This window comes from Vulpes vulpes, chromosome 9, assembly GCF_048418805.1.
Source record: "Vulpes vulpes isolate BD-2025 chromosome 9, VulVul3, whole genome shotgun sequence".
Lineage (NCBI taxonomy): Eukaryota > Metazoa > Chordata > Mammalia > Carnivora > Canidae > Vulpes > Vulpes vulpes.
In genome coordinates, this window is record NC_132788.1 from 7,629,838 (window position 1) to 7,646,108 (window position 16,271).

Below are 16,271 nucleotides of genomic sequence, written 5' to 3' on the forward strand. Positions count from 1 at the left end.
GTCCTGGCTGGGCAGGCTTGCTGTCTCCTTGGCCTCCTCTCTGGGTGCAGTTTCTGATGATGCAGGGGTAGGCTGGGGTTGCCATGGCCCCCATGGCTCTAGGGTGCATCAGGGTGAGACCCACCTCTGCCATCCAAGCGAGTCCTTGCTGACCGAGCTGGCTATGCCTCACCAGGGCTCAGGGGGCACTGGGGCAGTAAGGACGGGGGTCCGGGCTGAGTCCATGCTGCTCAAGAGGGAGCCCAGGTGCTCTGACATGTGGCCTCCCTGACAGGTGTCACTCCCCGGGGGCCCCTGCTCTGCCCTCAGCTCCCAGGCTCTGAGGGAGGCTGTCAGGAGACAGCACCAGGACAGGACAGGGCTGCTCCTCCTCAGAGGGTTGGAAGTTGAGGGGATGGAGTCAGGGTTGGGATTTCTTGCCCTTGGGCTCTGTTGGGCTGCCTAGGACAGGAAACACCCAGAAATCTCATCTAAATATCAAACCACCAGACCCTCTCACCTCTTCTTCCCTTCAGATCCTTGGTTGCAGGAGGAGGCTGTGGGGATGGAACGGGGGGTGTGGAGGTGGTGGCCTCAGGGACATCCTGAGGGTGGTGAGACAGACATTGGAAGGCTGGCTGAGGCGCTGGAGGAGAAAGTAGCTGAAGGCAGGACGGTGGCGCGTCCTCCATTCCCCTCTCACACCCAGCTGGGGCCGGGCAGAGGACGAGCCCTGGCCTGTCGGTGGTGGACAAAGGCAGCCACACCATCGGCCCTCTGGTCCCCGAGAGGCCCTCCTACAAGGTACCGTATTGGATTTTTCTTTGAAGAGAATTCATTGCAACCAGATCCAATGGGCTCGTTAGTGCTGACGCCCAAGGAAATAGCACGGTGGACCCAAGGCCGGGGTCACCATGGTTTTCACCCTAGTTTCACCACAGTTTGACCTGTGGTTCCCTAGTTAGGAGGGGAAGGAGTGCAGGCTGTGGTCAGGCCAGCTGGGGAGAAGGCATGACCCAGCGGCCTTCCATCTCGGTCCCTGGGTCCCCAGGATGGTGCAATCGGTGGGTGCTCAGGATGATGCAGGGCAGGTGACTAGGCCAGGCCAGGGCCCCCAGGCACCTTGGTTGGGAAGGCCAGTTTGAGGGCCCTCCTCTTCTCTGCAGGCCTAGGTCCCCTCTGCCCCTCTGCTCCCTCAGGGCTGCCAGTGGAGGTGCAAAGGCTGGCACTGGAGGTGCGAAGGTACCAGCCTGAACCACGGGGTGTGGACAGGGCTACTCAGAGCCCCGGCCCAGGACCTGGGGGAGGGAGAGTCACAGGACCCACGGCCCCCCTCCTGAGGCTAGCAGGCAGGCAAAAGATGGTGTGGTGGGGGCAGACACAGTCACTTGAGGAGGGCGATGGGTGAGCTTGCTGTCTTGCATACTAATTATGTTTCTAATCAGCCAGAATGAGGCACCGGCCTCAACCTGACATGTGGCCAGCTCTGTGAATCATCCTGGAACTGACAGAGAGGTTCCGGAGGGTGGTGACCCCAGCTCAGCTGTGAGGGGTTGGAGCCTGAGCCGGGTCTCTCGTCCTGGGTCCTGGGGCACCCTGCTGCCCTGGCCTCCCAGTGGTGCCCCACACGCCAAACAGTAATTCACACTTGATTTTATTCCATGACACTGATTTGCTGAAAATCCCCCGGTTTCCTGGGCAGGGGAAGGCAGTGGGCAGCCTGGCTGAAGTGGGGCTGGCCTCCCAGGAGGACCGGGTCCTGTCCCATTCTGGTCAAGCACTGGCCAGGCCTCAGCCTTCTATCCAGCCCCACTCTCTCCTCTCCAGTCTATTTAAAAACTGAGCTGCAAAAATAAAATAGAATGAAGAAATAAAAACAAAACCCTGAGTTGTTAAAAACCAAATTAAAAATCCCCTTTGGTGTCAAAAGGTCCTATCCCTAAAAGCCAGTGGGTGGGGTGGGCGTGGGGGTGGGTGTGGCTGGCCGGGGTGGGGGGCGGGCCTCAGTCCAGCTGGCCACTGTCAGCACGTTCCTCGTGGTGCTGTAGGCCTAGGAGGCCCTCGGTGCCCGGCCGCTTCAGGATGGCGCTGTACTTGAGGGCCGTGGTCTCCGCCTGCAGTACCACCTCCACCAGGCTGAAGATGGTGACAACCTGCAGCAGAGCAGAGCCCGGCATGGTGACAGGAGTGGGCCATGAGGGGCCAGTCCTGCCCAACCCTGCCACCCACCCTGGCTGGGCCCTGGGACCACTTGCCCTGTTTGCCTGTCGTCAGCTGCGCCTGCTCGGGAGCTGAGGCCCTGGGGCTCCGGTGAGAAGTAAAATGGGCCAGTCACCGCAGTGTGCGCTGTCTGGTGCTCTGAGTGCCCGGGGTCAGGGAGCAGGGAACTGGGGTGTGGGGCTGGCCTTCAGAGCATGCCATAGGTGAACACCATTAGATACAAGATCTTGGGTAGGAAGATCCACAGTTTTCCTTAGATTCTTAAAAGGACCCCAAAAGTTAAAACCCTGCTTTAGAGGGATAGGCAGTGCGCCCCCCCCCCCCCCCGCCCACCGTTCCTCCCACAGTGGGTGTCCCCAGGGCAGGGAAGGCAGTACAGGAAAGCTCTGGCCCAAAGGAGGTGATGGGGGTGAACTGTGCTGGTCTCCCCATGTGGAATCTGAAATCCCACAGGGGAACCTAAATGCTGGGGCATACACTGGGTGGGGGGCAGGAGGGACAGCAGGGGAGGCGTGGCAACTGCGCCCCAGGAGGCAGGAGTAGGGCTCATGAAGAACTGGGGTGGACAGGCACACAGTGGTACTCTGGAAAAACTGCCCCACCCCCGGCTTCTGACCTGCCGCACTGGCTCCTGCTCCATGTCCTCAGGCTCCCAGACAAGTGTGAGCTCCGGCTTCTTACCCACCCTCTGGAAGTGGTGGGACCGCAGGGGCAGTGCCTGGAGGGACACACATCTGTATCTCAGGTTGTAAGCTCTGGGCGCCACCTCCTAACCTTTGACCCTGTAGCCCACCCCCCAACCCCCTGCTTGGAGGCCCCGTCCCCCACCACCACCTGTGCCCCACACCCAGCAGCTGGCTGCTGACCTCTAATTAGGGACCATCCCACCCTTGCCTCTTGTCTCTGGCCGGCTGCAGGGAGGCCTTGCCAGGCTGTCCTCCGTTGAGGCAGCACCCGAGGGTGACCAAGTGCTGAGGGGCAGGGGCTCACCAGGGACAAGGTGGACCAGGCAGCTAAGGGTAGAGGGGGGCTGACCCCTGCGGGCACGGGGTTTGCTAGCACAGGCTGAGGGCTGGGTTGTCTGCAGACCTAGACCTGAACTTCTGTCCTGCTCAGAACTTCAGGACTGGAGCCCTGACGGATACCAGCTGGACCCCAGTCTGTCTCTCCTGCTTTTCCCCACTGCCTTAATGCCACGCTCGGTCCACTCTGGGTGGGGGCTCTGCATTCCCCCAAGTGTTCTGGATGTCAGGGAATCCAAAGCCAGGGTCAGGGGCCAGGTGCTGACTTGCTAACCACAAGGTCATCTGAAATAGGTCCTTCAGATGGCATTGCATAGGCACCAAGTAGCCTTGGAAAGAACCCCAAATAAATAGCCACACAGGGCAAGACCCGAGGCAAGGGATGGTCTTTTCCTTCTCCTCAGGGGACACAATTTCCAGAGTGGCCAAGGACCATCCTCCCTGATCTTTCCTTCCTGCACATTCCTATAAATCATCCCCCAAGACTTGCATACTCTGCCGTCCGGCACTGGGTAGGGAGGGGCCTATTCCCTCAAGCCTGACCCTTGGCCTGGATCCCTCACCTCAGGCAGGTGTGGCCAGTTGTTCCAGCATGGCCCATCAGGTGGGCTTGGTGCTGGGTGGTGGCAGGAAGCGAGGTCTGGGACCGCATACCCTCTGCCACCAAAGGGCCGGTGTCACCCCCAAGGCTTGTATTCTCCAGTGCCGGCGAGGACAGCAAGGACCCTGGCCTGTGCTCCCATCCTCCATGCCTGTGTGTCTGCCAAGGGCTGTCCCCGGGCCAGGCTCCCCCACATGCCAGGCAAATATGGAGGAGACCTCAGCAGAGGGATGGGGAACACGCAGGTGAAAACAGAGTGTGCAGTGGACACAGCTCGATGTCTGTGAGGGGAGGGGGACCTTTGCCCCGAAGCCACAAGGTCCCTGGTAATCGCATCACACTAGATGCACTTCAGCACCCAGAGTTGGCCTTTGCCCGTCCGCAGGTCCCTGACCCTGGCCCGGGGGGGGGCCTGTGGGTACTCACGTTACAGTAGATACGCTTCTGCACCCCGTAGCGCAGCACCAGCACATCGAAGGCTTGGTTCAGGACGCTGAGCACCATGGCTTCTGACTCCAGGGGGCCACTTTCCTGCAAGGCAGGGCTCCAGCCAAGGCTTGGCCACGGGGCATGGGGATGTGGCATCACCCCCATGGCCCAGGCCAGCTGCCGAAGGCCCTGAGCTCCTTAAGAGCTCCTTGTGAGCAGGTGCCCAGGAGGGGACGTGGGGTGGAGGAGGGGGAGGGGGCACCGGGCTGGTGGCCTCACCTTAACCAGGATGGCAAAGAAGAGGCCGGTGCTGAGCTCCTGGACACGCTTGGACGCCATGCGGCGGTCATTGCAGTGGTCAGCCTGCTTTTGCAGGGTGTCGGGCTCCACATCTGGCAGCTCCCTATAGCCTGGGAAGAGGGTGCTGGTGGGGCTGCTGTCAGGGTGCTGTCTGTATGCCGGCCATGGCTGGGTGACAGGCAGCACAGTGCTCCCTGCCAGGCAAGGTGGGGCCTGGGCGGCCCATGCGGAGCCAGAGCCTCCTAGGGCCCGGCTCCAAGGGCTGGGAAGGTGGGCAGCCACTGTTAGGGCCGCCTTGAGCCCCGGATTTTGTACAGGACTTTCAGTGAGCTCTCCTGGGGCTGATGCCTAGCAGACTCACAGGGGGAGTGTTTCGGGGCCCCAGCTCCCCTGCTGCTCCCTGGCCACCTCTTGGGGCCTCTACAGCCATGCAGTGTGGCCTCTGGCTGCTAGGTACCCGCTCTGGGGCTGGGCGGCCCTTAGGTGGGCACAGGTCAGTGTTACCCTCCTGTGCGCTGCCTCTTACCAAGTGCGGCGGCCAGGAGGCGGTGCACCAGGACGTCAGCGAAACGGCGGATGGGAGAGGTGAAGTGGGTGTAGAGTGGCACGTTGAGGGCGTAGTGCCGGAACTGTGCCTGATCCTGCAGCACCCCCGAGCAGAAGTACAGTGCCATCTGGGGGGACAGAGGACGGAGTCTTACAACCTGGCCAGGTCGGGTCAGGGCTGGGTTTGTGCTGCCAGGCTGTCACACTCAGGGCCTTGTGATGGGCTGTTCTGGAGTGGACTGACCTGCCAGGCTGCAGGATGCCAGGGGCCATTCTCTCTAAGGGGACCCATGGGGCTGCCGTGGGGCTGTGCAGAGCCACGGGGTGTCCATGCCCCTCTCCTGCTGAGGACAGAAGTGGGCCTTGCCCTGGGTTGTGCAGACCCCTTGTGGTGATAGCACGGAGAACAGGCTGGAGAGCACTGCAAGGGGCCCACCTCGCCTCTGGGGGACCAAGGGGTGCTGGGAACCTCAACATGCTAGACGGCCTCCTCCCTCAGAGCCCTGTGGGATGGGCCACCCCAGCCCTCGCAGCCAGCCGGCCAGGTACCAAAGTCTGATGGCACCTGGGGAGGACGAGCTGCTGCTGCACCGCCAGCAATAAGAAGGGAGCAGTTTGGTTTGCTCCACGGGGTGGGGATGGGGCAGCTACTCCAGAACAGGGAAGAGAGGAGGCCAGGGCCGGGCCGGGCAAGGGGCTGCAGATCAGCTGTGGAGGCACAAGCGGAAGCTGGGGTGGCTCTGCCTGGACACGGAGCCTGCCACCACCACCCGGCCAGAATGGCAAGTAGGACGGAAGGCCTGGGATGCCTGTTACCCGCGTATAGTGAAACGGGCAGTGGGCACCGGGCTTTTCCTCTGGGGCCCAGGCCGAGTCTTTGGTTGTGACCGACCTCACGCCCTCTGGCCCTGATCCTTGTCCTGCAGAAGCCATGCTGGCACCCCAGCACCTCTGGGCCCCCCACAGGCAACCCCGTGCCAGCCAAGGGAGGGGGTGGTTTGCCAGCCGCCAGCCTCAGCCCTCCTTGTCCCTGACAAGCTGTCCTGGCACCAAGACTCAGAGGTCCGAGTTTAAGAGGCCCTCCTGCAGCGGAGGAGTGATGACCTGGGTCACTAAGAGAGGCCAAGTTTCTCAAGGGGCCCAACAAATGGCTCTGGGCCACCATGGTTTGGGCTGTCTGGGGGGGCTCAGCCACAGTCCCTGAAGCTGCTTGTCCTGTGGTCCCCAAGCTCTCGGGGCCGGGAATCAAGAATGCTGCAAGGAGCAAGTGAACAGGTTCCTGATCAAGGGCCAAGGTCACACCCTTGTGCGTTCACTCGCTTGCTCCCTTGCTCTCTGCTCACACCCACCTGCCCGTGCGCTCAGCCAAATGGACAGCCAGCTCTGGTTACTGTGGAATCCAGGGCACAGCTGGCAATGAGCCGCTCAGCTCCCCGAGTCCACCTCCCTTCCAGTTCCTGCTGGGGCCTGGGTTACATCAGGGGCAAGTCACGGGGGGAGGTGGGAGCAGCCGCCACTCCAAGCCATGTCTGGGCGTCATTCTCAGCGGCGGGGCCACTTCCCCAGATGGGCTGGGCTGAGGAACCCAGAGGCCCTGGTCCCAACCTGCCTGGGAAGGTATCTCTGGGCAGGGTGGGCAGGGTGGGGGAGGGGGGCTTTCCTATTTCAGCAGCTTACTCAGGACTCTGGTGTTCACTGCTGCTGCTGCTGCTGCTGCTGCCTTGTTCCCTGTCCCTGTCCCGGTTCTCAGGAGGCACCGCCGGCACTCTGGAACCCCTTGCCATCAGCTTCCCACACAAAGGCCAGCCTTGAAGGTCACTCACTGGCAGGAAAGGCCAGAAGTCCACTCCTTCAGGCTCTGGTTGACACAGAAGAGGAAGGATCCTTTCCACAGAGCTCCAGGGCTAGTTTGACCTTGGAGGTGGATGCCTTCCAGAGGCTGGGGGCAGTGAACGGGGGTCCAAGTGGCCCTGCATGGCAGTCAACAGGCAGTTCTGGGACCAGAGGCTACTGCATCTCCGAGTAGCTAGGGGACAGAGTGACCTCGAGTCTCTTGGCCACAGGCACAACTTCCTCTGTGTGGTGTGCTTTAAAGGTGTGTGTGGGGGCAGGCACTTGTGACTGGGGACAGGGTAAAAGCGGCCAGACCCAAAAGGGCCCTGATGACTCCATTCTGGGCAGAATATATGACTGTTGGGAAATAAATCAGCTGTGGCCAGTGGAGGTGACCTGGTTCTCGTGAACAGATTGAATCTGCAGAGTGACTGAGCCCCTGAAAAATGGTTTGTCACTGTCCCCTGGCCAGAACGGGGCCCAGAGCCGCCCCATTAGCGTCTGCAGCTCCTGCTGACCCGACAGATGGGTGGGGTGGCTCCTTCCCAAGATGCTTAAGCCTGCAGGGGCCAAAGCTCAGGCTCAGAGGGCTGCTAGGAGCAGGTTCACTGTCTACCTCCCAGGCTGCCAGCCCATCACACTGCATGCGGACACAGGCCCACGGCCCGACTCCTCTTCTCCCAGCTGCCAGAGGGAGACTTTTCTGCCTGGGGTCCACAGGGCACAGTGGGGGCTGCACCTTCTCCTCTGGGTAGGTTGCTGTGGGGGACAATCTCTCCCCTCTGGGGTGTCCACCCAACTGAGTGCTGACCAGCCCCCATTCCTTCGCCAAGCCAGTCTGGTCTGCGGGGCCTGCGCACCGAAGGCTTGGTGTTTGCCCCTTCCCTGCCTTCAGCAAGGAGACGGAGCCCCAGAGGCCGGGCGGTAAGGGGGCAGCAGGGCTCAAATAGGGCCCTTTAACGGCCCATGGAAGCCATCCTTGGGCAGGTGAGGCAGGCAAGTCTCAGGAGTCCAGGGCTCACCTGTCAGAGGTAACACATGGGGCTGTCCTCCCCACTCCTCCCCTTAGATCCTCTGTGTGTGGTGATCACAGACTCCCCTGGGAGAAGGGGGAGGTTGGGGGGCTTGGCCCCTCCTTACCTGCATGGGCCGAGAGCACATGTTGGTGAGCACCTCCTTCCGGGCCAGTGAGTACTTGTCATCTCCAAATGTTTCGGTCAGACTTTTCTAGAAGCAAACCCGTGTGATATGAAGTCAAGCTTGGGGACCTCTGGGGCCCCTGTCACCCTCTGACCATCTGAGACCTGGGGAAGAAGGGGCTCAACCCTGCTCAGATGGCCATGGTGGAGCGCAGGGGCCAGCACCAGTCCGTGTCCCACACTGGGCCGTGGCTCTGAGGTCAGTCCTTCCATGTCTCGTTGGCTGGATAGAGACACTGGTTTCCAGTTGTGTGACCTAAGGCATCTCTCTGCCCACCCCAGGCTTAAAAGCACAGATGGGAACATCCTCCCTTGCATGGGATCAAAGCTAAGGCCTGAGCCCCATAAGGCTTAGTTCCAGGCAGGGAGCACTTGACACCACTTAACATATAAAACATTCTCTGGCTTCCAGTCATCTCAGCCCCCTACTGAAAGTTTCTGGGCCCAAGCCCAGCGCATCCCTGGCCACGGGATCCCTGCCCACAGATGAGCATTGAGTGGCTTCCCTTGGCCTGGTCCTGGTGGGGAGCATGGCCCATGGCCCGGGCCTCTGTGACTTAGAGGCCTCCCCTCAGGGCCTCCCCCTCCCCTGCACTCCCCGCACTCACATTGAGGGCCCCGGCAGAGCTGAAGTCCATGGGCAGCCCCATCTGGTCACAGAATTCCATGAGGTCGTTGAGCATCTTGGTCTGGGGTGGGGGGTGCCGGCGCAGCAGGGCACGCTCAGGGAAGGTGCGGTGCGTCTTGTGGGCCACTGCCATGTTGGCCAGGAGCATGAACTCCTCCACGAGCCTGCAGCGGGGACAATCAGCAGGGGCCAGGGGCCACCGGCCCTTTTCCAGGCTAGCTGCAGGCTGGCCCTCTTGGGCTCTTCGGTCTCAGCCTGGAGACGCCCTCCTGCCACCCAGTATCGTCCCCACTCCCTCGTGCCCCCCCTGGAGCTAACCAGTCAGCACCACTCTTCTCTTCTGATGTGTGAGCTTGTGCACCACCTCCCCCATGAGACTAGGGGGATGGCATCTGTCTTATCCCCACCATGGCCCCTGTGCTTGGCACCCCAGCACCCTGCCTGACAAAGAGAAGGTGCTCAACAAAGCTGTCTGCTGAATGACTAGCCTCCTGGGATGCTTGGGGGTGTCCTCTGCTGTAAGGAAACAAGAGGCCCAGGCCGCCATGAGAACTCCGAGTGCTTCCTGGGGGTGTGTAGAAGGCCGTAGAAGGCGCTCAGCAGACCCAGGACTCCCTGCTCCCCGGGAGGAGAGAAGGGTTTCTAAGGATGACCAGGAGAGTCACGGACAGCAAGAGGACGTACATATCCTGGGGGGCAAGGCCAAAGTGCCGTCGAGGTGTTCAAATCCCAGAGAGTTAACCTCTTAGGATTTAACACTTGACTCTTGCTGCACTTGAGTGTAATTCGAATCAACAGGTATGAGCAGATATGGCTCCAGGTGAAGAGACGAAGGCACAAAGGACCCAGAGAGAGGAGCGGGGGCTGAGGGCGGATGAAGATGAGAGCCAAGATCGAGGAGTCAGGCTGAGTGGGAAGCTGGGTCACACAGGCCTAAGGCTGGCGCCCCCACCCCTCAAATGTGGGGCAGGAGGCCACGTGCTGCTTCCCTCACCCAGGGCTCTGGTGGCAGGATGAGTCACACACATGCACAAGAGCTGAAGCCCCTGGAAAGGGGGCTTGGGCACACTGCCGCCGTCGTGGCCTGGGTACCCTGTGTGGGGGCTGCCTTTTCCCCTGCTTTCATCCTGGATCCCAAGCTGCATGACAAGCCTGTGCTTCTCCCATGGATGCAGAATAGGTCAGGGCCTAAGCTCTGGTCGCCCTGCTGGCCAGCAGCCGGAGGCCTGAGATGAACTTCCTCTTCCTGGAAGTGTGGGTAAAGCCTCAGGGTTAGCCTCGTCACCTCGCCAAGCTCTTGGAAGGGAAAGCAGCCCAGGATGAGGGCAGAGAATGAGCATGAGCTTACAGCCCCTCTGCCCCCCAGACTGGGCCTGCCATGGAAGAATTGTGGCTCTGGTCCTGAGAACACATCTGTCTCCCAGAAGCCCTTCCTACCAGGAAGAAGGGCTGTGGAAATGGCCCTCTGGTGGTGGCATGATCAGAGGGACCGGGGCCAGGTCTGGGCCTTGGGACAGGGCTAGCTCGAGCCTTACTCATAGCCCCTCCTCTGTGAGGATGACTCTGGACTGGCCTACTGGATATACTGGGCCAGGGGTATAGTTTGGGCGTCAGGCTGCAAGGTCAGGCGTCAACTGGCCCTTGCACCATGCAGGAAACCCTAGGTGTGGAATGAAGAGTTTCTTTATCCCCTCCTGCGCACTCGTAGTCAGTTAAGTGACCGTTCTGCTTCCCCGTGCCCCCAGCCTGTCCTCATGCACACTTCCTGCTGAAGTGCCTGGGCTCAGGCACCTGAACCGGACCACCATTTCCTAAGTGGAGGTCTGAATCCTGGCTCCATGTTCCTGCTGTAGGAACCAGGACGACTCCGGGACCTTTCTTGATCCTCCTTTTTCTCAAACGTAGAACAGGGTAGTAGCACCTGCTCCACAAAGGGGTTGTGACAATCAGTGGGAATATCACACGCTGTCAGGGCAGACCCTGTGCCTGGCACATTGTTGGCGTCAGGACACAGGATGTACTTTCCCCCTCTCGCCACTGTCCATGCCAAATGGCCAGCCCGGGGTCCCTCCAAGGCGCCCTGTGAGTTTCACCCCTGTCATTTATCTCCTCTTACTTGCCTTTCCCTTGTGTTCCCTGAAGGCCCAGGCTGAAGGCTGCCCCGTCACCCCCTTGGGTACTTACTGCCAACCAGCCACCTGGCAACAAGAACCAGGCTGTTGGGCAGCCCCGGTGGCGCAGTGGTTTAGCGCCGCCTGCAGCCCAGGGCGTGATCCTGGAGACCCTGGATCGAGTCCCACGTCAGGCTCTCTGTGTGGAGCCTGCTTCTCCCTCTGCCTGTGTCTCTGCCTCTCTCTCTCTGTCTCTATGAATAAATAAAATTCTTAAAAAAAAAAAAAAAAGAACCAGGCTGTTGTACGGTCACCTGTGTCACAGCCTAGCACTGTTGGACTCTTCATACTTGGTTTCCCGACTTAGATTTTACCAACCCAAGAGGAGTCTCGGTTCCTGCTCAGTAAGCGTCTGATTTGATTTACTGTGTTCTGGGTCAGATACTAGAGGCTGTCATCCCCTGAATGCTTCAGACACGTACCTTTGTCCCTCTGTTCACTCAGCGAACATTACTGTGTGTCAGGTGCCTCTAGACCTGCCTCCCCACGCAGCCTGAGAATGCTTGTGGGCGGGACGCTCGAGGTCTGCTCCTTGGAGCCCCGCACTCTCCAGCGCACACTCCGGTGGGGAGGGAACCCCTGGATAACCTTGGGGCTGACCCTGGGCTGTGTTTTGCCGGTATGGCCAGCAGGGGGCAGCATGACCCCACAGCAGCGCTGAGGAGTGCTGGGCAGGGTACAGGGGCGGTGGGCGGTGGGGTTCTAGCCTGTCGCCCCAACCTGATTCCCACCCCCGGGATCACAGGAACTGAATGCGTGGGGGGCTTCCCCAGGTGGCTGCTCCTGCTCCCAGTCCCTGCAGGGGCTCTCCTGCCTCATCTCTCAGGTTCTCATGTAAGGTGGAGAATAGGAAGGAAGGGATAGGGAAGGTGGGGCCGATGCCCAGAGCCCCAGGAGGTGACAACAGACCCAATCAAGCCGCTTCTGCATTACTTGTCCTCCCTGGACCCCCAGTATAGTCCCATGAGCTGCCTGTAGCCGGTGGCAGAAAAACGAGTGTACTCCTGTTAACCTTGAGAAGAGTCTGGCAAAGCTTGAGATGCAGAGGCTGACCTTGGACAGGTCCCTTGGTGCCTCCTGGGGGCTCCGCGGCTCAGTCCCTCCCTCACGGCAGGGGGCAGGAGCTGAGAGGGCAGCCCGTGCAACTCTCTCCCTGACACTTTGCTGATATCAAGCATTCACCCCAGAAAAACATCAATGTCACCAAACTGGGAGGAGGCATAGCAGTAAGCCCGACTCCCCGGGTGCTGCCATGGCTCATTAGTGTTCCAGGATAGCTGTAGGACCGTTTCCCCACAACCTGTCCTTAAAATCCTTCTTATACCGGCAGGTGGGAGAGGGAGGGGCAGAGAGAGCATGCAAACTGTGAGCCACGGCAGTCGGGTCCTGGGGGGCTGTGGGGGGCCCGGCGCAGCTGCGAAGGAGGGTCCCCCGGGAAGCGAGGGAACAGGAAGGCCAGATTCCACGGAGTTCAGGATTCAAAGACAGGGCCAGGCACCACGGAGGGAGAAGCGGGCTGGCCAGGACTGGGGTGGGGCAGGGGGGTGTCCTGGCTCTCATCGGAGGCCAGCCAAGGCCCCCTTTACCCGACTCAACAGGTCACCCCGTGGGGCAGTTCCATTAACTGGCCAGCAGGGGGCCCCCAGCATCTTTCTTCCACAGGACCTGGGACGTGGCAGGAGGAGCCTAGAACCTAGGAACTTGTGGGCAGGAGGAGCCCTAGTTTATAAACTGCAGTCCTGTGGCCCAAGGTCCAGGGGTCTCTGGGCTTCCATTCAGGGGTTTTCTCCTTAGCCAGAGGGGCTGAAGGCTTGCCCTCCTTGGGACACAGGGCAATTAGAAGAGGAGCCTCAATAGCTGGCTCGTCAGCAAGCACCCCTTCACCCCGATCTCCCTCCTCTGCTGGGGGCCAGTGCTGCATGCATAGGTCCAGCAGCCAGACCTCAGATGACACCCGAAGCTGTTTTGGGTGCTTAGGATGAGCCCCTGAGAACAAACACCACACACCAGAGTCAGGGAGGTGGGGATGGAGGCCTGCATGTTGCTCTGGCCTCAGACCCTGCTCCCAGATCTGGGTACCTGTCCAGGTAGTAACCCACCTCCTCCTCCTGCTACAGCACAGCACGGGCATGAGATCAGTCAGCCCCACTCAGAGGGTGGTGGGGAGGGGGCTGGCAGTGAGCAACCGTCTGACAACTGCTCTAATGGACGCTCAGGCATGGCCACCAGCCAGGATCACCTTCCAGAACAGCAAGCCAAGCCTTTGGATATGGGGCCTCGGTCCCAGTGCTGGCATCTGCTGAGCATTTGCGGCCCAGTGCCACTGGGGGCCCACAACTCTGGAGGTCTTGGGGTGGGGTGGGGGTGTCTGTGGCATACAGGTGCACAGCCAGCCGGGGGCCATGCCAGGATGCATGCTCGTCAGCACTCATTCTCCACATCCCACCTACCTAGGCTCTGGGTTTCCAGGCGCTAGGACATGGGCATGGGGGGCAGGTGAGAGGCCTCTCATCCCGGGGAGGAGCTGAGCAAGCCTAGAACTGTTGGAGTCCCTCACCGGCTAGGGCAGATGGTGGGAAAAGGCCAAAAGCAACCTCTTCAAAAGTACACACATTATCACACGGCAAAGACGACTTTGGTCCAGAATGCTGTTTCCCAAAGTGTGTTAGTTACTTAAAGAAAAAAGTATATTTAGATATATGAAATGCTAGGGGATGAATTTATCTGGTGTTTTTATTACAGGACATTCTTTTGCCTTTAAGAGGCTAATATGCATCAAGACAAGAAGTTCCCGGATGTAGCATTTGCTGCTCATTGATTGAACTTGTGTCGCAGCTGAAGGATGATGTCTGGGAAAAGACACTCTACCTGGCAGGGGTCAGACAGTGGCTAAACGAGAAATGGGCTAAAACATCTGCCCTTTCAGAGGAAGGCTGCCCATTCTCAACCATCAAAGGAACTGGCCTGAGTTCTCTGCTTGTCTGGGAGACTGTGGCTCTGTCTTGCTCATTAGGGGCCCAGGGGGTGTCTGCGGCCAAGGAGCCCCTCAGGTGGGGTAGGGGAGCGAGGTGTCCTAGGTGCGGTGCCTGCTTTTCCCTGTTCCTGCTACTTCCTACCACGTGTCCTGATTCCTTCCTTGTTCGCACAGGCTAAGCCATGTGGAGAGGAGAGGCTAGCGGTCACCAGTTCAGTCACTCGCCAGCTGTGTGATTTCAGATACATTTTGAAGCCTCTCTGAATCTCAGCTGATAGACTTGCAAAATGGAGGCACGAGGCACGGTATATACAAGCGCTTGGCCTTCGTGAAATATTATACTATTATTATGCACACCGGGAATGTGATTGGGTGCCCCGACCCCAGGATTTGGGCTGAGCACATGGCAGGATTCCTGGAGGCTCCTGCTCTCCCTCCTGCCCCAATGCCACCACCTTGGTCAGGCCTCCAGCCCTGACCAACTGCCTCCTTACGTCTCGTGTCGCCGTGCTGTTTACTTCCTTACGCCCAGAGTGGGGCATTCTTCCTCGAAGGCAAACCTGGTCATGTCCCTCTCCTGCCTGAAGTGCTTCAGTGGCCACCACCATCCTTGGAACTGGCCACCCCCATCCTTTGGACGGTCCATCTCCTTGGTAAAATGAGGTTTAGCAGGCTTTTTGTCACGTGCCTGCAATCACTTCTCCCTCTCCCCGACCCCAGCCCTCACAATCTAGACATGCTGACTTCTCGTGGCTCTTCCCTGCTGCTGCCTCACTGCACTGCTGCTCTCTTAGCTGATATGCTGGCCCCCTGGCCTCTCTTCTTCCTCCAGGGAGGCAGCATGAGGGGCGACCCCTCCGTGCGTCCTGGGCAGCCCACCCCAGCATTTCGTTCATGCTGTTGTGATTGCCCTGATCATCGCTGAATCTCCCCTCCCCATCCCAGTGCCGTCTACCTTGGTCCCAGCACAAGGCTGGAGGATGCCCCGAGCTGGCACAGCGCAGATGCTCCAGAAATTAGTGCAGGTTCCCAGGATGGGCACAGTCAGGATCTGGGGGGCTGGGTCCCTGCCAGCGTGCCCTGTTCTGCTTAGGCGTACAGCCCTCGTGCATACACGTCTGACCCCTAACACCTGCTGCCAGGAGTCGTCGACAACTTAAAGCCCTGCCTAAGGAAAGAGCTTGACTGAGCCCATTCCTGAACTAGGTGCAAGAGAAGCAACAACCCTCCTGGCTTCCCCCTGGTCTGAGGGGGGAGCACCCTCCTGGCTTCCCCCTGGTCTGAGGGGGAGCACCCTCCACTTACAAGACCGTGGCATTGCTATTTATTGCCATCCCAGGGTAGTAAGCCTCCTCAGCTAGAGCCATTTGTTAGGTTCTTTGTTCTCTTACTTGTCCTCATGTCTTTTTTGAGCTGCTGCTGTGGCCTAATTCTGCCCCATGTGCGGCGAGAGAGGGAGAGACACTCATGGGGTGCCGGTGACAGGCGTCACGCTAGGAGGAACCCGGACGTGAAGCCCCTGAGAGTCTCCCGCAGCCCTGGAAGGGGTTTCTATCCCTTTCTGTGTGAGGGGAGCGTATGGTACAAAAAGGAAAGGTGTCTGCCTCTGGGTCCCACAGCCAATTGACGACAGGCCTGTGTGACCTTGAGGCCCCACTGCCACCAGAAAGCCTTGTGGGCAGATCAGTTCCAAGAGGTGGCAAGGAGGAGGGAAATACTTTACACGGAAGGGATGAACAAGTACAAGTGTGGTGGCAAACCGAATCTAGATAACCAGGAACCAAGGGCAGAGGGAGGAGGGCTGTGCCGCGGGCGCCGGCCGGCACCAGTGCTTCTCTAGGGAGCGGGGAAAGGCTGCCAGACCAGGGGTGGGACCGAAAAAGAACATGACGAAGGGCCTGCGGGGCCCAGAGGCCAAGCATGGTTCGGATGAATGTGGAGAGATGGATGGTTTGCGAGAAGCGGCCGGAGGCAGCAAGAAAGGGAGGTCAAGGCAGAGTCCAAGATACACACATGAGGTGAGGCTCTGGGAGGGGGCGACACTGGCCCCTGGCACCGAGGGGCTAGAGGAACGGAGTTTGGAGGCTGGCAGGGCAGCGTGCCAGGGGGACCAAGGTCAGGGAGAAGCTGCCCAGGGTGCACCCTGCCCCACGGTGGGGAAGATGGGGAGGCTGCGCGGGGCGGGGGGGGGGGGCGGGGGGAGGGCCCTGGGTTTAGCAAGCAGGAGCCAGGTACCAGAGCCCTGGGGCTGGGGCAGCTGGTGCAGGAAACCAAAGCCAGGGCGAGGAGGGCCTCTGTAATACTTCCTGATGGCTGTTCTAAGGATCTGAAAGGTTGCTCTGCACGCGTTTCTAGAGGCGAAGGAGCTG

The 16,271-nt window shown here is 59.9% G+C and overlaps 1 protein-coding gene across 5 annotated transcripts in view; it reads right to left on the reverse strand.

Moving 5' to 3' along the window:
• Positions 1-1,616: 1,616 nt before the first annotated feature.
• The window catches only part of DIS3L2 (DIS3 like 3'-5' exoribonuclease 2), a 339,592-nt gene continuing 324,937 nt past the window's right edge, over positions 1,617-16,271 (reverse strand). For all 5 annotated transcript variants that reach the window (XM_072719168.1, XM_072719171.1, XM_072719169.1 and 2 more), the window contains 7 exons: positions 8,738-8,921; positions 8,071-8,157; positions 5,078-5,225; positions 4,531-4,661; positions 4,249-4,353; positions 2,816-2,917; positions 1,617-2,132 (listed from right to left, as the gene is read on the reverse strand). In XM_072719168.1, coding sequence (XP_072575269.1) covers positions 1,983-2,132; positions 2,816-2,917; positions 4,249-4,353; positions 4,531-4,661; positions 5,078-5,225; positions 8,071-8,157; positions 8,738-8,921 — 907 coding nt within the window. In that variant the 3' untranslated portion in view covers positions 1,617-1,982. The remainder of the gene's footprint in view (positions 2,133-2,815; positions 2,918-4,248; positions 4,354-4,530; positions 4,662-5,077; positions 5,226-8,070; positions 8,158-8,737; positions 8,922-16,271) is intronic.